The sequence below is a fragment of the Biomphalaria glabrata genome, chromosome 7, assembly GCF_947242115.1.
Source record: "Biomphalaria glabrata chromosome 7, xgBioGlab47.1, whole genome shotgun sequence".
Lineage (NCBI taxonomy): Eukaryota > Metazoa > Mollusca > Gastropoda > Planorbidae > Biomphalaria > Biomphalaria glabrata.
In genome coordinates, this window is record NC_074717.1 from 35646784 (window position 1) to 35674285 (window position 27502).

At 34.9% G+C, this 27502-nt stretch overlaps 1 protein-coding gene across 3 annotated transcripts; it reads left to right on the top strand.

Annotated features, from left to right (window-relative positions):
* The first annotated feature begins 12101 nt into the window (after nucleotides 1-12101).
* On the top strand, nucleotides 12102-25864 carry LOC106064017 (protein-L-histidine N-pros-methyltransferase-like). 3 transcript variants are annotated; one of them, XM_056036113.1, is made up of 7 exons: nucleotides 12102-12192; nucleotides 13890-14189; nucleotides 17306-17496; nucleotides 18100-18200; nucleotides 19200-19308; nucleotides 20382-20566; nucleotides 22624-25864. In XM_056036113.1, exons 2-7 carry the CDS (start codon nucleotides 13890-13892, stop codon nucleotides 22836-22838), a joined length of 1101 nt encoding a protein of 366 aa, XP_055892088.1. In that variant the 5' UTR covers nucleotides 12102-12192; the 3' UTR covers nucleotides 22839-25864. The 3 variants fall into 3 exon arrangements, with proteins under 3 accessions (XP_055892088.1, XP_055892087.1, XP_055892089.1); XM_056036112.1 differs by having other exon boundaries at nucleotides 12110-12267; XM_056036114.1 differs by lacking the exon at nucleotides 12102-12192 and adding an exon at nucleotides 13141-13327.
* Nucleotides 25865-27502: the final 1638 nt, after the last annotated feature.

The window sequence follows — 27502 nt, forward strand, 5'->3', positions numbered from 1 at the left end:
AGGACAACTGTCTGTGAGCTGGAGAGACGACAAGGGTGGGGGGGGGGGGGGGGGGGAGGAGAGACGATGGGAGGGGGGGCACACGAAACTGCCTCTTCATTCTTCAGCATCACAGCGCCCCTCGCTCCTCTTTCGACCCCACCACCTCCTGCTCCCAAGCATTGAGAAGTAATCCCGGGTGTTTAATCGTTCGGTTGCTAGGCAACAGGACCAATCAAATTCTTAGGGTGAGCGTCTTTGCAGCTGGCACGCAACTTAAAACCACGTGACCTAGAATCACCCACATTGGAATAATTAAGCCATTATTCCTAACTCCGCTCGCCCATCGCGTCTAGGCATCTGTGCTCCTCCCCTTTAAAGTGGGACCTACCACCATAATTTGAGAACACCCATGCCACCTACCCAAGCGTCATCCAAAACAAAAAAAATGTCCAGACTTTTAACCGCCACGCGCGCACACTCACACAAAATCAAACAGGGAAGAAAATGACTAATTATGTTTATTACGTCATAACGGCTGATCAAACCGTTGCCATGGAAACGAGTAAAGATAATTATCTCGTTTTTTTTTTTTTTTTGTTCCTTGGTGTCGGGGAATATAAAAAGTCAGATGGCAGTTTGGTCCGGGGACTTGGTTTTAGGGGATTTTCTGACCTCCATTTAGATCTAAGCTGTTCTCCTTGCCTGAAGAGTTAGTAAGGCAGACATGGTCATTGTATCTCGCGCTGGACAGTTTTTTAACCTTTTTCCTAATCAATCGTTGTTTATAGTTTGTTTAGTCGTAAGTTTCTATGTACATATTTCTTAAGATGCGGTTGAAAGGCGCATATATAATGTTGGTAGGTTCTTTGAGAACTCTAGAGGAGAAAATGTTGGTTCATATTATTGATTTCTTTATTTGAAGCAACGCCTCTAATATATAAGATAAGATTTCTTAGATATTGAATTTTACTTTAATTTATAACAAACATTTTAGCATTTCAACTTCCGGTACTCATATTATAAAGATTCCATAGACATAAATAAATATAGACTGGCCAATTAAAGAGTTTTATGAAACGAAAATTTGTGACCTGCAATTTTGTGTACTTTATTATACAGCATTTATGAGCAGTATAAAAGTTAAGTATTCATATCTATTTCGGCCACACACCTATATATATTGTAAATAAGGAGGCAGTGTACTTTTGTTTAATCTCTAAGAATAAAGATCATGTAATTTTTCATAACTCGAAAATCCGAATACAATAGATATACATGTTATCAAGTTACATGAAGTTACTTCCTTCGGCCAGTCTATAGTTATTTATGTCTATGAAAGATTCATTTTTTGCCACAATTTTGTTCGTTTTTTTTTTTGTTTTGTTATAATAAATTCGAACATTTGAGCACTCTGTTTACAGTTAGGTTTAAACATAAAAGTGTGTGTCTACAACGATTGTTTTATGTAAACTTTGATTCTTTTGGTTCCAACTGGCACAAGACAATGACTTGTCATATTGTGCAAATGTACGTTAGGCTTCCATCCTTCTTCCCTAGTGCTATTAGGGCATGGAATGGATTGCCTGAGTCAGCCAGGAAAACCAATGACTTTGCAGAAATTAAGTCATTGGTTAACATGCATGCAGTGGCTTAACAAGGGTGGGGGGAGGAGGGGGGAGACTTTGAAAATCCCCCGGGCCCCCCCCCCCATTATTTGTTTGTACATTAAAAATTAAATATTACGCAAAATGCAGGGACCCAAAAGAGGTCAAGCCCCCCCCCCCCAGGCCTCCAAACGATAGAAAATTCCTAGCTACGCCCCTGCATGCATGAGTAGATTTACCTAGGAACACGCCTAGGCCGCAATCGTCTTCATTTTTGAAGTAACGTCTGTGTTTTATAAGATAGGGCTCTTCCATGAAACACACCCAATATTTCCACCTTTCCTCATCCCCATGCACGGGACATAAATGTCTCACATTTGAACCCCTCATGGCGCCATAGGAGGGATGTCACTGCTACCTTCAGAGATCAATGCCTTTTGTTTTTCGAATGTACTGCATCTCTGTTAACAAGCATGCGCAGACAACTTACATTATCTAAACCATACAGTGATGATCTGACAGTGGAAAAAAAAAGCCATCAATTCTTTACATCCGATGATTAACTCGATGATTAACTCGGAGCAAAAGAGAACATTTGCGAGACGAAAAACAAAAAATCGTTGAGTTATTGTTCTATATTTCAAACCATGATTGTTCTATAGATCTCAAGGGAGACAATTTTTTTAACCTTCTGTGAGAAACAAGAGTGGGGTAATTAATGCCCTTGACAGGAACTGCAATTGCCATGACGTCGTAGATAATTGCCGGAACTCACTTGGCTTGCCGGTGTGTCGATGTGAAGAAATATAAATGGTCAATATCTTTGAATGTTTTCTGACTAACCGTACAAGGAGATCAACGTTACCATCTAATATTATCTCCCCTTCCTTTTTCTTTTGTGTTGTTCACTTTCCATTTCACTGCAGTCATATTTTTTCCCCAAGTATGTTTATTGTTCATCTCCCCCCCCTCCCCCATCACCCCCCCCCCCCCCAGACACACACTTATTCTATCTACTGAAGAACAAGCGGTCGTTGTCTCTGTGACTTTGAACTCCAGACGACGAACAAAAGAAACAAGCGGCGGTTAATTGATATTGCTGTCAAGATGTTTCCCTCATAGGGAATGTAAATAAGACCTCAAATGTCAGTCTAATTATTGACGAAATCAGAGTTTAGCTAAAGCTTAACCATGATAAAAAAAAAATTAAATTTAAAAACATTTAACCAATTCTGAAACCCTGAATATGTTATACAAATAGCACCATATTTAAACTATACGAAGTAGGACAACATAGTGTATTACGATTTAAGCCACTGCCATGAACACTTACTATTCATGCTGTTATGTAAGTTAGAGACACTGTTGCATGTAGTCCGCACAGATTAACCATTTCAGTGAGAGGCAACTCTCAGGCGAATTATATATTATTAAGTTATACATTTATTAAGTACATTGTCTCATGTCATAATGTCAAAATGCAAAGGCCCCTAAAGAACCCGGGCCCCCAAATTCACAGCTACGCCATTGTTTATATAGAAAAGGAAAATAATCTTGCAATATTGAAAGATATTTAATAAGTCATTGATCTGTACTTTCCCATATATCAGCTTTGGTTGTTGCTTTACACATTCCTACAGCAAAGTTTCTATAAAGTCATCCTGTCTGTTTTTCTGTCCAAACGTTTGTACACGTTATCGCGGGTCAATCTGAAAATTTCCATAAGTATTTCTTTTACCTGACAACACAAGAATCAATTTAAAAAAAACAATTAGTTACTTAACTTGCCTCTTGAAATGCAGAGTAGATCGAGGGTGAAACCAAAATGTCTGTGAAGCAATAGTCCAGAGTGTTATCTACGCCGATAAAATCCAAAGCCCTTACTGAGTTTTCTACTGAATTGAATCTCTCATCACAACTTCTCCCAAAATAAAGACTAACTTTCATTTGAAGTTTTACTCAGTCTTTCCCTGTAAATGTTCTAAGAAGGAAATTCTGGTACCAGCTCGGGAACGAAACTAAAAGATAAGATGTTTTTGTTTTGTTCTGTCATTCAAGTTTTTAATCCTACTTTTTATTTGGACCCTTTTATTGCCCGGCGGAATGAGCTAAACACATTGGAGTGCGCTTTGTTGAAAGCCTCCATTAAAATTTGTATTATTCGAAGTCATCCGTGACTTAAACACAAATCTTTAGTGAAATGTTACGCTTGGATACTGACAACATTTCTGCTACGCTGGAACAGGATGGAGACTCTTAGCAGTAGAAATAAATGACTGAATCAAACGCTCAGGATATGACAATATCATACAAAACTAATAAGCGCGTCTTTTCAAAATTCTTATTGAAAACCTATGTTCCAGCTGACTAGCATGTAATTGTTATAATGTGTGTGTATGTGTCTGTGTTTCTAAGGTGACGGAGAGAAGCTAAGGATTGGTTGGTGGCTATGCCGTGAGGATGATGAAATTACAATAGATTCTAGCGTAATGCAAGTGTGAAACGGGAGACAACCCAGTGATTCGAAACAGTAAGTTGTAAGTTAAATTGTGTCGTTTTATCGTTACAACTACATTTATTTAATCTCAAGTTGAATATGTCTATATTGTAATACAAGTTTTATTAGGTTTTGTTTTCAAAAAGAAGTTTCAAGTTCTACAATTAGAACTAGAATACGGCCATATCGGTTTAGCTGAGCTATCAACTACTCCTTACAAGTCAACGACCGACCAACAACAGAAGTGGTGCTGGACTAGTGTGTGCGACGTTTGCGACAACACATGGCTTAGAGAATCTAGACCTAGTGATTTTACGCCAAATAGTAAGCGCTGTTCCACTATCTGAAGTACGCAGCCATTTATGCGCCGCCGCTTTGGCGCTTTATGTTGTGGCGCCAGAAGCTCTGTTGATAATGGAGCTAATTACACTATATATATATTTCATACAGTTTACTTTAACTATTTCAATAATAACAATATCGCGAATTATAATAGGTCCACGATATTAACATGTTTTCTCCGATTTTTTTTGTTCACTATTAAAACATTATTTATTACATTATGATGTTAACTGACATAATTAGCAAACAAACTTCAATCCAATGGATACAAATAACTAATGTTCTTCATATAAGAATACGTTTGAACACAAGGACACATACAAAACAGACATAGTCATCCTTCTCTCCAAAGACGCAATAAAAAAAAGACATATAATGAATATAAAACATTAGCGCCAATCTGTCTGGCACGCAAACAATAGCGCCAAAAAGGCTGCGCCAAAATGTCCTGATTCTTCAGCAGTGCAATTTTGCATTTGAGAATGTAAGAAATCTCACGGCGAACACCGCGAGGGAGATCTTTTAACGCCTTTCACAGGCTCCTTGGCTGCAATGTCTGCACCCTCAAGTTTTGAAACATAAAAGACGCTAACAAAAACAAAAAAAATATTTAAACGAATTTTTTTAAAACAAAAGCTTATCCAAGGGAAATAACATCAAAATCTGCCATACATATATATCAATTCTGCAAGAATATGCTCACTTTTCTATAAAAAACAAACAAAAACAAATCAATTAATAACATCTAACTGATTAACTGGTTGGTTAATTTTTTGATTGATTCATATATTGTCATCAAGTATGAATAATTATGTAAAATCTCAACTTGATCCGACGATGGGAAGTGGAAGAAAAAAAAACGTGTATAAAACATAATAAGGAGAATAATTCCATATATACAGCATCATCTCTCAATAAGTAGCATTTCTTTCGATTATTCGATACCAAATAAAATAATTAATAACCATGTTTTGCTAGATACAATTTAAAAAAAATTCTGTAAAGCTTCGGCTCGACCCGAGAATGGGTGTGGGAGTATATATATCACGTGAACAAAACCTGTACCAGAGAGAGACATACAAAGTGAGTTATTATACGTTTTGTCATAATAGTAAACAAACCTAAAACACTGACACATATAAGTGCACTAACAACACGTGAATCTCCTCCAAATTTTTGGAAATGACATTTTTTTTTCCTAAACTCGATACTAGAGAGTTCTGCTTAGGAAATTACTTGCATGTTAGCGGTAGAAGTGCCCTACACGATGTCCTCTCAGAAGACCATGAATGCTAAATGTATCAGATTTTTTTTTTTTTGTTAATTGAAAAAGAAGAGAAACTAGACAGACTACAGTTTCTATATCGGTCTCGAGTGAGGCATCTGTTGCAATAGGTCAATAAGATTATTTTACAAGATTAAAACGGGGTTTAAAACTTACATCAAGATCAAGAAGCTAAATACATTACTGTACTGGAAGTATATTTCTTAAGGTCGATTTATGTCATTGGTTGCTAAGTGTAGGGTGTCTCATTCTTGTATATTTCTTTCGAATGAATCGAACACAGTGCAGAAAGAAAACTCCGTGGCTCGGATCAACTTACTATGTCTTTCTGGTAAAAAGTAAAAGTTATTTCTCCCAACCAATCTCGGATTAAGCTGAAATTTTGCAAAATTATTTCTTTTACCTGACAACACAAGAATCAATAAAAAAAAACTATTAGTTAATTAACTATTGGTAATTAATTATTTTGTTTGGTATCGTGGACTTGAACAAGAGAAAGAAATCGTACTTGACAGATGTATAAGTTGAATTAGTCCCCTTAAAAACTCTTGAGCCCTGAGTGAACATTTTTTATGCATGTAACTTACAGCTTTTATATAGCGCTACTTGCACGTCTACAGCATACTCAGAGCGCTAGGGTCGAATCTCGCTAATGGGGGAGGGGGTATCTGGAAGAAGGTTTTTCAGTGCTGCCTTTAGGCGCTCAGTAAACACAAGTCGGATGTCGAAACTCGAACCCCCTTCATAGGTAGCTAAGCCAAGCCAAGTTCAATACTTAGCCTCTCGACCACGCTTTCCACTTATGGATACAAGACTGATCCAAACTAATTGATACAAATACACTTTTTATTTTAAAGTATTTTAAAAAATATTTTTCCTGTTTTCAAGTCACACTAGTGTCGCAAAGTATATGGTCACAAGCCGAGAAGTATTTGGAATCACTGACCTATACACACAATTTTGCTAACATATATATACATACATTTCAACTTTCACTATAGGCCTACATAAGTAACATACTCTGGTCTTTCGTTTGCTTGCTAAATATTTGTTATTGGATTAGATTTCATCTCCTTCTTATGATTACATTCACATTTGTGAACCTAATACAAACAATGTGGTGAAGACTTCCAAGGACGTTGTCATCCTGAATGAGTGTTTTACTCTATTTTAAAATATCTACTTCTTTGGCTCGGATACAAAAGTTTTAGAATCACAACTGTTGAGACAGTTAGTTACTCATTTAACAGAGTAGAAACTCAGCTAAGATTTCAGACTCAATTTAAATTTCAAGCAGATATGGGGCAATGCTAAAGAGTTGTTATAACTCATTTTAAATACAGATAAAAAAGAGAAACAGATTGAGCTTAGAGAAAATTGAATAATTATCAGCTGTGTCGAAGTTTTAGTTCGTAACATTAGCACTTAAGTGTCATCTGTAAGTTCTCCCAGGACGGCCCGTGGACCCCTACTAGTCAAGAGTCATGGATCCAAGTGCGACGAACCCCTTTATTGCTACTCCACAGACTGTGGGCCCCTAATGGTCGTGGGCCCGGGTTCATTGAACCCCTTCGCGCCATGGATGCTACGCCACTGTGCAGAGGCGTTTTAGAGACAAAGCCCCTCTTGGCTACGCTCATAGAATCTGGTAACTGATGTATGTATAGTTTTATATTGAAGAGGGGGTTTTCTCGTAAATTTTGGAGGGGTTTTAAAATCAAAATTTTCCTTAGCTACGCTCTTGGAATTTAAGTATTGTCGTTTGCATAATTTTTGTTGGTTTTGTTTTATAGAAAAGGGGGGGGGGGGTAACTGCAAAAACCGCTGGTAGGGGGTTTCGTTTGGCTGCGCTTGGGCAAGTGACGGTTTAGTATTAAAATCTCACCTAAAATAAACAAAATCAAAGCAAAAAATCAGTCACTAAATTCCGATTCGGGGGAAACCCCCCCCTCCCCCCCCCCCCCCGGCTAAGCCCATGCAAGATATCACTATCGCTCTTTAATGGTGTTATGGAGTCATGTGTACGTTTTGAAGGTAACGATGAGACAGGGTAGAATGAATAATAATAATAATATTCTGTCTTTTATTTTGTTTATAATTGAATCTCATGGTACTATAAATAGAAACCATAATTTGTCTATTCCTTGTTCTATAAAGAGAGAGTTAACTCCCGTTGAATGTCTCATGGATTAGTCCTTTAAAAGAAATGGTAAAATGTAATATTGTCAATGCGATCTTTCCACGCTTGATACGTAGGCCTACATATTATAAATTATTAATTGAATGACAGATTATTGATCTGCCACGAAACGGATCACTTTTTCTTAACGAGATTCGGTGAAATGTTATTGATCTACTTTACAGATGTCATTAAATCTATACGATACATTGATCGATCCGACTTGGAAATAATTGAAAGTAACAAAACATATTGGGCTCTGGGATATGTGTGATTCTATTTTTTTCTTCCTTTATTTCTTGATAGTAAATTCAACCATTATAGCCAATTCATTAGATATAAAAAGATTTCATTTTGTACATATAATTATAAATACATACAATGGAAAGAAAACAAGCGTCTATAGGGCAGACGTTCCATTAATGCTTTTCTCTGTGTAGGCTATTCATCTGTGTATTTTGGGGTTATAAAAAGTGCAATCAGTTGGGTTTTTTCTATTGATTAGGTTCAGTGTGTAAGCTTTGGCTAAATCATATCATTAAAACCAACTATTGATAATGTACACACATTTTAAGGCTACGTTCGTGGATTATTACCCATTATTTAACGTTGCTGATTTTTTTTTGTTTTAAATTGTGTCATGTACTCAATTTAGTTACAAGTTAACTTCCCACAACGGGCGGACTGGCTATATGGGCATTCGGGTAAATGCCGGGTGGACCTGCATCAGATAGGCCGATGCGTCCACCATTTATGGGCCTCCTAGGACCGTAAAAGATTCTATATTCAATTAATAAAGGGGCCTTTAAGTATAAAACTAGACACACACATTTCCGGTCATATTAATCTAGCCTACACTCGTAGACCGTGCTTCTGGTGAGATTCAGTCACACAAAGCGATTAACGAACACCAATTTAAGCTTACTAGTCGACCCACGGCGTAGCATACGCCGTTATTTTGCAGGGCCGGCCTTAGGCCAATGCAACCTATGCGACCGCAGTGGGCCCCGCACTTTCAAAGGACCCGCGCTAATTCGAGGTGTAAATTATTAAATTAAACCATTTTATAACTTATAACAGACCTGGAATTTGCTGGAAATGTCCGGAAATTATTAAAATCTTTTAAAAACTTAAAAAAAAAAATATAAAAAAAGAAATATATAGAAAAAATATTGTCATTTTGGGGTGTCATTCAAAATGGAAAACGCCAATCCTACGCGCGATGAAAAAAAAAACGGCATTATGCAATGCCCGTAATTGTGGAATTTGGTAAAGAAGCATCACGCGCCTCAAACTAATTAAGAATTACTTGAGGTCAACAATTCTCGAAGATAGATTGAAACATTTGGTAATTCTTGCTATTGAGCGCGATCTATATAGGAAAAAGAATCTGTATGTACTGGCAAGACTCGGATGCGGGGAAAATATGTAGGCCGTAGCTGGGACTGCGCAGCCACATGAAATAGGCCTAATAAGGCTTGTCTTCGAGTCCGAAGATCTTATCTTATCTTATATAATACAGACGTTACTTCAAAAAAGAAGATGATTACGTCCTACGCGTCATGCATTCAGTCATGCTTATTAACCAATGACTTAAATTCTGCCAAGTCACTGGTTTTTCTGGCTAGCTCAGGCAACCCATTCCATGCTCTAATTAGTCTAATAGCACTAGGGAAGAAAGAGTATTTTGTACAAATTTGTCCTAGCATATGGGATGAAGAATACAGTATTTCCCGTGGCTGCGCAGCCCCATCTGTGACCTACATATTTTGTCACATCCAGGGGAAGCATAACCATTTTCCGCAGGTGGTCGATTTAGATTTTCTTTTCGCCGTCTGCGTTTGTCCTCGGCAGCAGATTTTCTTTTGGTCTCAAAAGTGTATCCCGCTACTCATGGGCGTAGCCAGGATTTTTTTTCGGGGGGGTTTAGGGGGGATTTTTTCTCCCCCCCCCCACCGCCCCTCCCCCTCGCGAAAAAAATATTTGTATATATGTATGTGTGTGTGTATTCATAATCTTTATTACATTCTGACCCTTCATTCTTTTGGAACACGTTTATTGTGCCCTAGAATAGGTTCTTCCTGTAGTTAGTGGAAAAATTGTTGACTCCCCTCCATTGCCAGCAAGGGGCTCTGGAAGAGCTCTAGGAGCTCACCCTAGAGCGGGGCGGAGCCCTGTCGCCAAGCACTATTTCTGGCATAGAATGTCAACAAAATGCATATTCTGAGGTATCTACAGTGCATTTTCCTGCTATTAAAAAGTCTTATCTCAAAAATGTATGTGCTATTTTTACTGACTAAGACCCTGCCGCGCCGTTTGGCGCATTTGCCCTCAAGCTGTTTCCACAAAAATCTGTCACTGGTAATTTCTGAAGCCTCTTCCCACCTGCTCCGAGGACCTCCATGAATGTGTGGCGCCAAGTTGTACTAGGATGTCATCGCAACTCTTATTATGCGTAATTTATTTTGTCGGAGAACATGTCCCGCAAACCTCATGCGACGCTCTGTCACAATTTTACTAAGGGTCGACTCCCAGTTCCGCATAGGATTTCCTTGATTTAGACCCGATCTCAATAACTAACTCCTAAAATCTGTCTTAGCCATTTTTGTTGAGCCACATTTAGTGTTTTTCAATTTCGGCAGCTGACTATTCACTGCACTTTATTAATGGAGCCCCGCAACTGGTAGAAATGTAACCTCTCTTGGATACGCTCTTGGAATTGGGTGACTGTAGTTTGCATTAGATTTTATATCGAAAATTGGAGTGTTATCGTCAAAATCATCTGTTAGAGGTTTTAAACTAAAAATCTCAGGACTTTGTTGTAGTTTTTTAAATTCAAAACCCCAATTTAGCTACGATCATAGAATTTGGTAACTGTAGTTTGCTTTAGAGTAATATTGAAGATAGAGGTTTTCCACCTCAAAACGCTCTGTAGGGGGATTTTAAACTCAAAACCATCTGGAGGTAAGGAGTTTAAACTTAAAACCCCCAATTCGCTTGGCTACGCTCAAATAATTTTAGTGTAAAATTTGCTTTTTTTTTATATTGAAGAGGTATTTTTTAGCATCAAACCGTTGTGAAGGGGGATATGAACTCAAAACCCCTTTTGGCAACGCTCATAGCATTTTGAGTGCGTAATTTGCTTTTTTTTTTACATTGATGATGTATTTTTAAACTTCAAACCCCGCTGGCGGGGGGTTTAAACTCAAAACCCATATGGCTACGCTCTTAGATTTTAGAGTGTGTAATTTGCTTTTTTTTTTATTGAAGATGTATTTTTTAGCTTCAAACTCCACTGGAGGGGAGTTTAAACTTAAAACTGAGTCAAAACCCATTTAGCTACGCTCATAACATTTTGAGTGCATAATTTGCATTTTTTCCTTATTGAAGAGGGGGTCTATCGTAAATTTTGGAGGGGTTTTAAAATCAAAATCTTCCTTAACTGTGCACTTGGAATTTGGGGATTATCGTTTGCATTTTTTGTGTGTTTTGTTTTATAAAAGAGGGGGATTTAACTGCAAAAACCCCTGGTAGGGGGGTTTCAATCTCAAAACCCCTTGGTAGGGGGTTTTAAACTCAAAACCCCCTGTTAGGGGTTTTAAACTCAAAACCCCCTGGTAGTGGTTTTAAACTCAAAACCCCTTTAGCTGTGCTGGGGCAAGTGATGGTTTAGTATTAAAATCTCACCTAAAATTAACAAAATCAAAGCAAAAAAACATGTCACTAAAGTCCGTCTTCCCCCTCCCCCCCCCCCGTGGTAGGGTTTTTAAACTCAAAACCCCATGGTAGGGGTTTTAAACTCAAAACCCCTTTGGCTGCGCTGGGGCCAGTTATGGTTTAGTATTAAAATCTTACCTAAAATAAAGAAAATCAAAGCAAAAAATCAGTCACTTAAGTCCTTCTCCCCCCCCCCCCGGGGGGGGGATTTCATTTCGGGGGGGGGGTTGAACCCCGAAACCCCCCCCCCCCCTGGCTACGCCCATGCCGCTACTGTATTTCTTAATGTCCTCGGACTTTAATAAGGCTTGTCTTCAAGTTTGAAGATTAATGAGGAATGCAGTAATTCCAGTGGCTACGCAGTCCCAGCTGTGACCTACAAATTTTGAAACACTCAAGGCACGATAACCATTTTCAGCCGGTGGTCTTCGGACTAGGATGACAAGCCTATTAGCTATTTACTTTATCAGGGCGAGTGCGTCTACGAGCTCTTCTGTTTAAAAAAATAATGAAAGCCTTTATCAACAACATGGCGACTTAATTTTTTTTGTTTGTTTGCCTATGTGGCTCAACACGTAGACGTAGGGTTAGCAAATATTAGATCTAATCTCGGTTTCATTTTAAAGATTTTTTTAAACGTTGGAATTATTTCCTTTTTTAGGTACTTTATGATTGATCCCTCTAAACGTGTCAGTCAACCTCAACTCACACAAATAGATCTATAGTCTATATCATTTACTTTAGATCTAGTCATTTTTTAATTTTTTTAGATAGACGATTTTTAAAGATTCTCTAGTCAGTAGTCTAGTCTAGTCACTCTGACTCTAGACTAGAGAATCTAGTATCTAGATCTAGTAATATTTAGATTTTAGTAATAATCAAATCAGGAATTCCTGAGGAATCATCATCATGATATTGATTGATATGATCATGGATTCATGGCATGATACTGATATAGTATATAGTGATGATCATTCTATGATTCATGATTCTTAGTTTTAGATTCTCTTCTACTTCTAGATCTAGACTGAGTCAAGACAAAGAAAGCACTCCTCTCAGACTCAGTGTCTTGGTTGACATTTTATATTTAGACTAGATCTAGGTCTTTTTGCAGATTTTGCCTGATCATATTCATATGAAAATGAAATGGAAAACAATAAAACAAAAAACCTTGTGACTCACAGAAAATTACAAATTCAGAAATTGGGTCACAAACAAACAACAAAAAACCAGTGAATCACAAAAAATCATTCTCATATGATGCCTTGAAGTCTAGATCTATATATATGATATATGTGATGATTGTGCCTTAATAATAATAATCATTATTTTTTTAATCTAAAACTAAGATCTAGCTAGATTGGCTAGATCATAGATATATAAATAATATGGTTATAATCTAATTATTAGATCTAGATTACAGATATAACTTTATCTAGATTTTTAAAAATTAAATAGAATCTAGTTCTATATCTTGATCTACATTTCATTTTACTTAAATCTTAAGAATTACAGACATTACTTTAAAAGACAAGATAATTGCTTCCTATACATGTGGTTCATTTGTCATGAATCTAGTCATACTTGTTAATCAGTGACTTAAACTCTTTAAGTTGTCTTTAGAAGTCAGTTTACCTGGTTAATTCAGGCAACCCATTCTATGATCTAATTGCACTAGGGAAGAAGGAGTACTTGTACAAATATATGTCCAAACATATGGAGTAAGAAATGTGCCTTTGTCTCTCTCTGAGTATTTATTATTATTTTTTTTACAATTTAATTTGTAAATTATGGTTCGGTCTTTTGGTATTATTGTTTCTTTACTTTTAGTTTTCTGTCTTGAAGCATCTCTAAATTTATTGATTTTTCTAATGGTGTTTCTCTTAACTAAACTCAACTAGTTTTAAATTTTCCTCTAGAGTAGATCTATTAGGAATCAAATTGTTTTATGGGGATAACCAATATACTATTTTTACAATATATTAGGATCTTCTTTTCTAGTACTAGTGTAGATTCTAAATAAATGTAATTGGTATAAAAAAATACTTCTAGATTTTGATGAGTTAAGATTAAAACTAAATATTAATGGTATTTTGAAATAGTGAGTAAAAAGTTTTCATTATAAAACTAGATAGAATGTATACAAAACACCAATTAACATAACTTTTTCTTAGTAATACATTTTAAAATCATTATTTACCCATTTTTTTAATATTCTACATGTATGTTTATAACTAATTATATATATATTGAAAATCTAATTGTTAAATTGTTTCATTTCAGATGTTAGCACATGGGACTTACTTTAAAAGTTACAGTATTTCATTTTTAGTTGCGTTCTCTGCTGGCATCAGTGCAATATTCGCAACAGAGAGTTGTTTACCACCGAATCTATCAATGTCTACATCAGATGGAGTTGGTTGCGGATTGGATAATGTAAATCTTACTGAGGAGGACAGACCTGCACAAGTTCCAGCGGAGCCAGGCATGTGGTCTGGTCAGCTTATCCGTAGTCCTTTGGCCAGAGCAGTGTACAATAAGTTAAAGGAGGATGAGAGAAATAAAAATGACAGACATGTATATGTAAGTTTGGGTTAATAACTACAAGTTTAAAATTAAAGACATGTATATGTAAGTTTGGGCTAATAACTACAAGTTTAAAATTAAAGACATGTATATATAAGTTTGAGCTACTAACTACAAGTTTAAAATTAAAGACATGTATATGTAAGTTTGGGCTACTAACTACAAGTTTAAAATTAAAGACATGTATATGTAAGTTTGGGCTACTAACTACAAGTTTAAAATTAAAGACATGTATATGTAAGTTTGGGCTAATAACTACAAGTTTAAAATTAAAGACATGTATATATAAGTTTGAGCTACTAACTACAAGTTTAAAATTAAAGACATGTATATGTAAGTTTGGGCTACTAACTACAAGTTTAAAATTAAAGACATGTATATGTAAGTTTGGGCTACTAACTACAAGTTTAAAATTAAAGACATGTATATATGTAAGTTAGGGCTAATAACTACAAGTTTAAAATTAAAGACATGTATATATAAGTTTGAGCTACTAACTACAAGTTTAAAATTAAAGACATGTATATGTAAGTTTGGGCTACTAACTACAAGTTTAAAATTAAAGACATGTATATGTAAGTTTGGGCTACTAACTACAAGTTTAAAATTAAAGACATGTATATATGTAAGTTAGGGCTACTAACTACAAGTTTAAAATTAAAGACATGTATATATGTAAGTTAGGGCTAATAACTACAAGTTTAAAATTAAAGACATGTAATAAGTTTGGGCTAATAACTACAAGTTTAAAATTAAAGACATGTATGTATTATGTAAGTTTCAGCTAATAACTACAAGTTTTGTTTCAGTTCTCAAAGTTTCTTTAAATAGGTATGAGTGCAGATAATGAAAGCTTTAACTGTTTCTTTGTAAGGAAGAGTTAGACAGACACAGCAATGACTGAATCCCTTAACTTAGCTAATGTTGCACTCATTCAGAATGACTGAATCCCTTAACTTAGCTAATGTTGAACTAAGTCAGAATGACTGAATCCCTTAACTTAGCTAATGCTGAACTAAGTCAGAATGACTGAACTCAGAAATTTCCTGTGAACATGAAGAGAAAATACAATCCTCAACTGGGTATACATCGAACTTGTCAATCTTAGGATAACAAAGACAAAGTTTTACCCTAGTATACCACATTTCTTATATATATATATATATATATATATAGTGCTTTCTTTTGTGATGGTACGCACCTGTACGGCGTACCAGCATTTTTTTTAATGTGGGGAAAAAATTATTACTTTTCTTGAATTTTAACGTTTATTATTAGTTTATTAGTATTTAAAAGTAAGACAATCCATCACTGAGTACCGGTATCTATAGTTTGGTGGGGGTGATCACTAAGTGACTTGCACTAAAAATTTTAATCAAAGTGAGGAGGGTTTACGCAGCACGGCAACCTCACTCTCTCGCCCTTAAGCCCATCCTTTTCCAGAAGCAAGATTTGGTCAAGAGGTCCGGGACAAGTTTGTGTGCAGTGGATGACCTGAGACTTTCTATGTGTCTTGTCCTGCTTTAGAGTGATAGTTGCCTTTCTGTCCGATTTGTTTAGTTTTGTGATGTTTTGCAATGGCTGCCAAGTCTAGATTTCACATGGCTAAGTTTGACAAAACCTTAGTGTACTGAGTGTGAGGGACACATCAGATACCCTCTACCTGGTTTAGCCAGCCAGTCAAAGCCATTTCCGGGGTGTGGCCACTGCGCATGCTATAGCTACTGGGAGCCACAGGTGAGAGTTGGGTACTGAGTGGGGACCAAGAGTGAGCCAAGCTACCCTCAGTATAGGGTACGACTGCCTGTCCACTGGAGGTACTTCCCCTCCTAGATACTCCATAATATACCCTGTTCTATTAAATATTAGCCATACCTTTTTGTGGTTTTAAAGGGCCTGATTCTTTGGATACTTTTGGACTTGGGCTTACATTCATGGTCTGAACCCTGAAATAATTTACTAATCATCATCTGTCCCATGACTTTTTGTCTTAGGGGTTCTATGACAGTTTGTGTAACCAAATCCTTCAATTTTTTTTGGTCAGCATCTGTTCTTAGTAGGAGAGGCTGGTCCATTCTTTTACATTGTCCAGCCAGCTTTTCTTCAGATGACCCTTTCTTTGTGCTCCCTCCACTGTACCTTGAAGGATGATTTAAGACAGTGAGTCATATCTCACAATATGACCAAACCAGCTCAGCTTTCATCTCTTCACATTATTGAGGAGTTCCTCCTTTTTGCCAATAAGAGTGTTGACTTGTAACAGTACAACTCATAATTTGTCTTCTTTTCCTGGTATCTGATACCCAACATTTTTCTGTAGCATTTGAATTCTTCTTTCAGCTCAGACTTGAAAATTATTCTTTTTTCTTTTAGCCTCAGCGTTCAGAGTCCAAGTTTCACATCCATGTTATTTCAACTTTTGGTATGTGTATATCATTCTGTTGGAGGACATGTCCTGTAAACCTCAATGTCAATGGCAGATGTCTCGCTGTTGGGATGACAATTGTGTTAAATAGGTGTATTTCTGTCTCAAGTTCAGTAGCTTGGCTTGTCCAAATATACTGCAGCCTTTGGAAAATAGTCATTGCTTTTCCTGTTCACCATCGTTTGCTATGATGCTGCCTATGTATGTGAACTTATCCATCTCTTCAAGCTCTGACTAAACAAGTCTGACAGGGCCACCCTTTGCCTTTTATCCTATGCACACAATTTAGTTTTATCCAAGTTTATGCAGAGGCCAATTTGGGTTGCCTCTCTATCTAGGCTCTCCATCATTTCTTGTATTCATTTACGTGTAGACCCAAATATTGCAATGTTGTCAGTGAAGTACAAGTTCTTCATTTGATTTTGTGCACACCATGCACCCTTATTTATTTAGAATTATCTCAGATTTAGGTGTGGCTTAGATTGGGCAAAATAATGTTATGGCCTGCTTTATAATAATAGCAAAAATATAAATATTCATTTATTTGGCTGTAAACAGATGCAAGAAATTAGTCAGGAACACCGGTTTTAAATTTACTATCAATGAGCATTGCATATAAAATATTATTATCTTATTTACAATTACATTGTTTTAAAAATTAGCAAATAGTTTTACAACCTCTCTCCAGTGGTACAGAGTTGTGACGAGTAGATTTTCTCCAGATTTACAGAGCAAATTTATCCAGTTTGATCAGGATGAAGGGACAGATGAGTTTCTGGACAACTGTTTGGAAAAGTCTAACCAAGTCTTCACTCAGTTATTTTATTCTGTGGCAAGACCAATCCTGAACTTTTTTATGTCGCAAACTTCAATCAATGGGTAACTCAAATAGCTATTAAATATATTTATTTTAAATTTTTGGGTTTATTTGACTGCTTCAGCTGCTTCATCGACACTGTGTTAACCATTTGTTTATAAACTTGTATTTGACTATGGACCATATCCTCTTTGAATGCCCCATTTTAATCCACTTTAGGCAGACCCTACTACCACTATAGCCCAAAATAACCAACACTCTGTATGGCAGTGCTGAACTAATGTATAAAACAGCACATTATTTTTCCTTGACACAGTCTGCAAAAGAGCTTACAGCTCAGCAGCAAAAAGCTGACTAGGAGAAGAATTTGCCTAAGGTGTCCGAAATTCATCTTGATAACTTTGAAACAATTAATGTTGTTTAAATAAGGTTTTTAGATTTATAGACAAAAAAAGTTACTTCAATTTCTAACATGTATGAATACAGTTACAGTATGAATACTATGCATAAATTATTGTTATGCTTATCTAAGTCTATGTCTGGAGATTAAGTTGATTAAATTTAGATTGGTGACTTATTGAATATAGATTTTTGTCATTTTCTTTTATTATTTGGTGTTAAATTCTCATGTAGTATACTAACAAAACATTTGAATTTTCTAACAGATTCCTGTACAGAGGTTCCATGTTTGTTTTCTCTAAGGCACAATTTGAAAAACTTTTGCAATTATCACCTTATTACAAGGGAGAGAACCTCTTGGACTTGGGTGAACATCTCTTTATTTCTTTGTAGCCTTTGGAGATAGGATTTAGGGTATTGAAGGTTGTACTAAATTAAAAAAAAAAAAAAAAAAAAAAAAGAATATTTTAGTGGATGCACAAATTAATACTATAATAGGCCATTTCAATGTTATTTTTTAAAAATACTTTTTGCTAGGGATTCAAGAGTTTATTTTAGAAATATTTTTTTTAGTAGGTTGGGAGAGGGGAGATTGCTGTAACATGTGTTTGTGGTATGAAAATTATATATTGATGACCCACGGCCTTTGGGCTTTAGTTTGAATATTACTGATCTACTGGATTCAATTTAGATCTATGGCAAACGTTCCCTTCAAATTGTTTAAATTTCGCCATGAAAATAAAAGTAAAGTTTAAAATTGGGTTTACCCATTCAGCCAACATATTCATATTGTAATATAAAATACTGTGAAAATGGGGTTACCTGATTTGCTAAAAAGATTTCGTTCTTTTATAGAGACACAATTAGGTACATATTGTCTATTTTTAGGACCCTCCGTTTGTGGGAGGGACATTAAACATAAATAACAATCTCTGACATGATCTAAGGATCATTTATGCCAAGTTTTATCAAGATTGGTGATTGCGGTTTTTATTTCTATGCAGGACATACATGCTCCTTTCATTCTACTTTATATATTAGATTATATCAAGTTAGTAAATGGGTGAAACACGTACTTAGCTCTGTAAAGTATTTAAAAAAATGGGGGGAAAAAAAGAAAAACATCTTTATTATTTTTTCCTAGATATTCCATAAGACAAAAAAAGGATTAAAAGAGGATTACTTTATTTCTTGTAAAAGTGCACATTTTGTATATTTTTTTGTACTTTGTTATATTGGTCTGTTTAGAAAAAAAAAATCACTTCTCCTTTAGTGATGAGGTGTCTTATTTTGCCCAACATATTGCAAACACCAGCATAATAATTACTTCTTTCATTTGAGCTAATGTTTATTTATGTGCTCACAGGGGCAGGAGATGGGAGGGTCACCAAACAAATGTCTGGTTACTTCTACACAACCTATGCCACAGAGATGTCAGGAGTTATGGTCAGAAGATTGACAGCTGAAGGGTTCAAGTAAGATGACAATTTGGTTGCAGTTTTTGAATAAATATATATATTTTTTTTCATTTTGATTGATTTATTATCATTACCTAACATTAAACAGTAATAGCAAAAAAACTTTTCCATTGCTGATGGTATTTGAGATTATATTTAAAAAAATTATATTGAATTCTCCCTTAATTTATTTAATCCTGTGAAAGTTATTTTTTGATCTCTTCCTATCTTGCTTATTCCAACTATGTCTACATTCATTTTTACTTTTGACATTACAATATAAAGGCTGTAACAGTTTATAACAAATCACTAGTACCTTCATTAAGCAATTAGAAGTCTTTTCTCTCATTGGCAAGTAATGAAAGACCAATTAGCCTGAGTTTATAGCCCATCCTTGTTTTCTTTCATTGTACCATCTCTTCCATTAGAGGCCAGCCTTATGGAAGACAGTCTTCATGAAGAACATGCGCTAGGACAAATTTGTACAAATACTCCTTCTTCCCTAGTGTTATTAGAGCATGGAATGGGTTTCCTGAGCTAGCCAAGAAAACCAGTGACTTAGCAGAATTTAGGCCATTGTTTAATATGCATGACTAAATGCATGACACGTAGGACGTAATCATCTTTTTTTAAGTAACGTCTGTATTATATAAGATAAGATAACAGCTTGTTTGATATGGCCAAATTCAAATAAACTAGATTCCATTATCTGCCATTAAGCAAATCAAGTATTATAGCCATTTAAAAAAAAAATTGACTTTTTTTTGTATTTTATATTATCTATGTGTAAGCAGATTTATGTTTGATTTGATTTGCAACTCGCATCAAATTTTTTTTATGGTCAGCGTGAAGTTGTTAATAATACTTTTTAATAAAAAAAAATAGAATAAGTTGTGTTACCACTTCTATTATTTTGTGAAAGGAAATGTTGCTATAATGAATGAAACAGAATTTATAATTCTAGAGCCATGTCATGACATATGATATTGCTCAATTTTTTTACATTCACAGTCTCTTCATTTCACAGATCTACATTACATTTTCAATGTTTTTAATGAATCTATTTGTATTTACATTTAACATGTTTACAGAGTGCTGGAAGTGGAAGAGTGGTCATCTAATGGGATCAAGTATGATCTGATATCATGCTTGAACCTAATTGACAGATGTGATAAGCCCTTAACATTGCTTGCGGACATTCGCAAGAGTCTCAAAGCAGGAACTGGCAGGGCCCTTATTGCTGTTGTGATACCTTTTAAACCATATGTTGAATTTGGTGAGTTCACTCTTGTTTACTTATATAGAATGTTTGCTTTTAACTCTAAGTAGACTGAATGCATTTTTGTTGTTGATTAAATTTTGTAAAAAAATTATAGGCAAGAACAGAGATATGTGAGCTCTCAAATGGAGAGAATTTTTTATGTTCTTTTTCTTTATGCAAATAAAATAATTTAAATAGAATGGAAAAATAAAAATTGCACAATTGACCACAATTGGAGATAAATGGATGAAGTTGTCTTGTCCTAACATTGAATAAGTTTTGTGTTGGAAGAACATATCAACTCATTATCTTCTTCTTCTTCATCGTTCTCATTGTTATGTTGGAGTGTTCATATGACTAGACCAATACATGAGATGAACTGCGCAGTGGTTTCCAAATCAGGGAGCTCTCCATATAGTTTTCTTTCTATTGGGGTGATTTGGGGCCAATGTCTTATACGGGCCTCTTGGTAGAGAGAGCAGTTTTGGAGGACGTGGTCGGCATTTTCTGGTGATACTCCACATGGGCAGATTTCACTGGTTCCAATTTTGAGCTTCCGGAACATGTGTTGTCGCATTCTGTTGTGTCCGGTCCTGAGTCGAAAGATTAGACGTTGGTCTTGTCGGGATAGCTTATAGTAAGCATCATCTTTCTTATGATTTGGATGGGAGCTCGTCCATTTCTCATTTATTTTATCTACAATTAATTTCTTCATTTCTTCTGGATAAACTCATTATCGATATCACTGATTTCAATCCATCATCTCTGTGGAATCAACAATTCCATTGCTTTTTCAAAGTCATTTGTTTCTTTTTCATTTTCATTGTGGTTTTTAGATTAATGTTTTTAAAGGAGAAAGATGATTTTAAAGAGAGGTGCTTAAATTTTAAATGTGTTTTTAAATCTGAATTATAAAATATTTTCTAGATCTAGTTTAGGGCTAGAGCTGTCTGAATTGTCCTTAGTCAGTTTTCATTAAATCCTATGATAGCAATATAACATGGATAATACGAATTTGATTTCCATTTTATGTGCTTTAAATGTTTTGTGAAAAACTATTTTTTAATATTAAATATTTGAATAAAAACTATCTCAAGATCAAGTCTACATTTAGTTGCAGGAGACTTGGGCCACAGTTTTTTAATTAATGCAATCCAAAATTAAATTAATTTTTAGTTTTATAAAAATTAATTTGTTTCATATATGATGATGCCTCTTTTCCTTTTCCAAAATTAAATTAATTTTTAGTTTTATAAAAATTAATTTGTTTCATATATGATGATGCCTCTTTTCCTCTTTAATTCTATTGCAAATATATTTTCTCATCAGAAAGCAAAAAGTTGAAGTTCAATCATAACATGGTAGTGAACTACTAATGAGCAAAATGAATAATTCTGTTAGAATGTGGAAAATACTTACAGATAGAAAGAGTTAAATAGTATTGACAAGAATGAAACTATTACACTCACTCTAATGGAGCTGATATTTCTCTTTGTTCAACTAATCTTGTGTCACGTCACTTTGTTGTTAGAACTAAAACATTTTCAAGAAGATGATTTAGGTTCAACAAAATGATTCAGTAATCACAATCATAATGGATGGAGTGGCTCAAGAGAAACAGAGATAGAAACTGATCATTAGCAATTTACCAAGTGTAGATGGGAGATAATCACTTGGTTAGGGTATAATTTATATTAAAATCAAACTCTTTTTTTTTTTCCATTAACATTTTTTTGGGGGTTACATTTTAATCAGTTGGCTATTAGTTTAATAACCTAAAGTATACAAGCTATGAATTCTATATGTGTCTGCTCTAAAAACATTTAAATAAATAACACTTTTAATTGTTTCTAGGGGCTGAGGGGTAAATTGCTTGGCTACTGAACCAAGGGGCTTAGGTTTCAATCTCAATAAAGGCTGGGATTTTGAAATTCGGTTTATTTTTAATGGCTCCTAGATTGCAAGGTCTGAAAGGGGGTATTTCCTTTTTTTTTTGTTTTTAATTGTTTATAAATTAGTACTTTGTCAGAATCGTTTTCAATGCTTCTGCTTCTGATATGTTGTTCTTTCAGGTTCTAAGACCCACCAGCCAACTGAATATCTACACATAAAAGGATCTAATTTTGAGGAACAGGTTGAGCATTTTATCAGCATCTTCAAACAGTCTGGCTTTGAGGTGGAAAACTTTACCCGTCTACCTTACTTGTGTGAAGGGGACCTTCGGCACACATTCTACATGTTGACGGACGCTCTATTTGTACTGAGGTCTAGTGGGGATGTCTCCTGATGCCTCTTTTAAGTCATCTATTTAAATTGATGTTAATCATAGACCCGAGACTGTCAATTCCAATTGGAGGTTAAAAAAAACCTTTGATCAAATGATCTAAACACAAAAGACCGACTCTGCTGTAATGTACTGGTTAAAAAGGAAACAGTGAAGCGAAATGCAATCAGGATACATAATATTGTTTTTATCTTTTAAATTTTATAGTCATCAACACATTAATATGTGATCTAAATTAGAATAATAAGACATTTATTGAATCAAGCAACAATTAAAACTTTACAGTGGAAACATTAGGTTAATGTAAACTCATGAAAGGGAGATAACTATATAATAAAAAGTAATTTTTTTTTTCTACGAGTTTCTTAGTTCTGGACATTTTAGCAATGCTGTTCTATGCAAAACTACTGCTGGTTGGTTGAAATGCAAACCATATGGTCCATTTGCTACCTTAAAACTGTAACTCCCTGGAACATATATATTTAAAACAGATTGGCCTTATGGTCATCAATGCATTCAGACTTCAAGAAAACTTACAGAACTGGTTGCTTTAATTTGTGGCTGATTATGAAAGCTTATGAAAACCATAAAACTTAATTTGACATTAATTTTTCAATGCTTCCTTCATTATTCAGTGCTGCCCTGAAGCTGATGTACAATAATGTGTACCTTTAGCCTATATATTATTTACTAGACATATATTGCCTGCGGGTGTTAATTTGCTTATCACTGTTGATATATCAAATAAGCTAATTCACGACAGTCACTGAGAGTGTTTTGTAATCAATTAAATGAAATAATAATGTTATAAGTAAAGCAAATGCGTGAATGTAAAAATAATATGAATGAAGCTATCAAAATAGCTAATCAACCTAACTCCATTTTTTGAAATAAAAACATTTGCTTGTAAGCCTACATATATTTGATTCAAATATGAAAAAAATAGACTTAATTTTGTATGTTCATGTGTTAAAGTATAAAGTAGATCTTGAGTTAGACATAGATCTAAATCTAGACTAATCTAGAGTTAAATATTGGCTTGGAGAGTTCATTCTGCATTGCGAGAAGGCTTTGCTCTGCGCATGCGTGACCTTTTTTTAGTTTGCAATTCATGAATGAATATATCTCAACACAGCTTCGCAGCTTTAGCCAACGAATGTATGAAAAATGCTTTAGAAAAACAAATTTGAATGTTAATTTGATTAAAATATGAAATGAATGGACTATAATTAGTATGTTAATGTGTTTAATTATAAAACTATCTTTGCGAAGAGAAGTTGTATCATCTAAGAGTGGAATTAGAGTTTTAGACCTAGGAATGGAGAGAGGTGTAACATTTCGCATAAGGTCTAATGAAAGAATGTTCGTCAGGAATTCTAAATTCGCAGATATAAGGAACGAATTTATGTAAAAATGCATTTGAAACACACATTTGAAGCTTAATTTTATTAAATAATGAAATCAATAGACTATATTTTGTATTGTCATGTTTCAAAGTAAAAAACTATCTGCGCAAAGTGTAGTTTCTAAAATTAGATCTAGATCCTTTCGATCTTTTCATGTAAATATGGTAAACATAGCCTAGATTGATGAAGTTATAATGCTTTCATAGAGTTGGTAAACTTTTTTTTTGAGGGTCTTAAGTTTGTTTTAGGGCTACAATACATACACTATGATCTAAGTTAGTACCCAAGGAACATTTCTATCAAGTTTTATCAAGATTGGTCAAACGGTTTTGATTTCTATTCATTACATACATACATACATACACTCTATTTTTTACTTTATATAATAGATATAAACTTTTTTTCCTATTATTCCATATGGATATGTTGAATGCTTTGAGCTTTTCTGTATGTGCTTATTGTAAAATGGGTCAAGGTTAGCTTTACAGGCATGGCTGTGTTTATGACAATTTTATTTCTGTTGTTTTAATTGTGATTAAGAAGATTTCTTCATTTACTAATTACCAGTAGTCAACATTTTTCATCCTTTTTAGTTTTTCATTATACATATAATTTTGTTTTTGTGTGGATTAGTTTTGTACATATTTTATTTAGCCACAAGAAAAATGCATATTTGTTTTGTTTTTTTGTTTGTATGTTTTAAGTGTAGATTTTAAGGCAGCTGATACAGAACAAATACATAGAACTATATTAACGTTAGATTTCTGTGACATTAAAATATTTAATACTTTAACTGACATAAAATAGAGAACCTGGTTGTATGTGGCTTCAGAACAAGACAGTTGGAAGTCACCTACAAAGGCCATGAGATGCACATTTGAGACCAAAAGAAAATCCAATGCCAAGGACAGGCGTAGATGGTGAAAAGAAAATCTAAATTGACCACTGGCAGAGTGGCAAAACATGTAGGTCACAGCTGGGGCTGCGTATACATGGAAAATACTGTATTCCTCATTAATTGAAGACAAGCCTTATTATTATTAAAATATTTAGTTTACCATCAGTGATATCTCATTTTCAGTGTTTTTGAAAGATGAATAAAATGTGGTGTTTTTTTTTGTATGTTCTAGGTTTGGAGATGTGTAACAGTGTAATATTTCTCTTTGTAGTATTAAAAATAAAAGCAAGCAATACCAAATATTTATTTTTTTGTTGGTATGACTAAAATATTTGAGAACTTGGATGCTCATTTTATTATTACTTAACATTTTTGTTTGTTTTGGCACCTGTATTTACAAAAGATAATAAATCTTAGACTATATTTTTTACCATTGAAATAAAATATGAAATTAAAAAAAAAATGTTGTTAAAAAAATCTGTTACCATGATAATTTTGCTTTTATGGGATTGTTATAATTGTATTAAAATTGTATTTAAATTTAAAATGTAAATAAACCTGTATATGCCATATACTTGAATGTTAAACTAAAAAAAATGGAGCTGTTTTAACAAAGTTTGATATCTGTGTATGGTCAGTATTTATCAAATATCATATTGTAAGAAATCTGCAATAAAAATGTCCAAAGAATAAAGTCATCAAATAAATGAAAAAAACAAAACAAACATTATTTGTCTTTTATAAACTAGAAGCCTATAATTTGAAGACCTTGTATGAATAATGAAGATATTTCAGTGGAACTTACCAGATTTCAAAGTTGTGCAGTATCTACTTATCAACCAGACTATGTGAATAAAAGGTTCTGCTGTTTTAATAGACTGGAAAGAACAGAACAAGATTTTAAAAAAATAAATTTCGCCATGAAGCATTGTGCAGTCAGCCGTAGAGCTAGTTCTGTGGTTTGATTGCTGCCTGGTTGGTCATGTAAAAAAATTGGGAAATATGAAGTAAATTTCCCCTTTCAGACTTTGTGATCTATAGGGAAGATGATGTTAAGGTCATTAGTTTCTTTGGCTAACAGGTTTGTCATGGGGTCTTTACAATGACCAACCCCCCTTTACTTTCCCCAACTAAAGTCAGGTTTCCATTAGAGTTGGATGGACTTGGGGTGCCCTAAAAATCCTGAAATTCAAAATCCCAGTCTGTACTGAGATTTGAACCCAGGACACCAGGTTTGGAAGCCAAGTGCTTAACTACTCAGCCACATCTTCAGATGGAAAAATGTATGCCTCTTTAATTTACCCCTTAGTATACAAAGGATACTGAAAAAGCAGCTTCTTGAAAAAGTTTCATATTTGTAGATAGATTTCATATTTAAAAAGCTTATATCAACTCACATGTCTGTCTCCCTGGTTAAAAATGTGTAGACATTATTTCTCCCACACCCAATCTCAGATCAAGAAGATATTGCACATTTCTTTGTCTGTCGGGAACAAAATGTGTAGACATTATTTCTCCCACATTATTTCACACACTTATTAAACGTCAATAAATAAAAATTGACCAATTTGTATTCGACAGATGTGGTGGTACTTCGTGCTGCTGAGTTTTATTATCAAGTTATTTCCAGTTGCACCAACTTTCGTTTGGCTAATTGGCCTCCAGTAGCTATCGTGCTAAACAACTAACTTACTTAGACATAGTTCCTCCCGCGCCGTTCGGCGCATTGGGCGGCAAGCTGTCTCCATAAAGATCTGTCACTGGCAATGTCTGAAGCTTTCTCCCACCTGGTGTCCACTGTTCTGAGGTCCTCCATGAAAGTGTGTCGGCAAGTAATACGAGGACGTCCCTGTTTGCGCTTTCCTCGTTTTGGCTTCCATGTTATCGCAACTCTTGGTGTGCGTAATTCATTTTGACGTAGAACATGTCCCGCAAACCTCATGCGACGCTCTGTCACAACCTCACTAAGTGTTCGACTCCCATTTCGGCATAGGATTTCCTAACTAACTAGGACAAGAAAATACTGTCTTTGGTATTTGCACAAAGTGTACGACAGGAGCTCCAATAGTCCATTAACTTTCACAGATCTGACTTTCGAATGAAAAAAAAAATAAGTCTATTTTTTTCCCCCTGAGACACGTCACGGCCGCCACACTGCATGCACAGTAGACTATTGGGAAAAAAAAAAGAATACATTGTCGTCAAACTTTCTGGAAGCTAATTGGCCGAAATAACTCTACGAGCTAGGCCATCGTACAAAACAATGAATCCTTCTCACACACCCTCGTCCATTTTTATCTATGGCCGACTAAAGTAACAATATATTTACTGTATACGTACCAATTCTTTTTATACTGTAATGC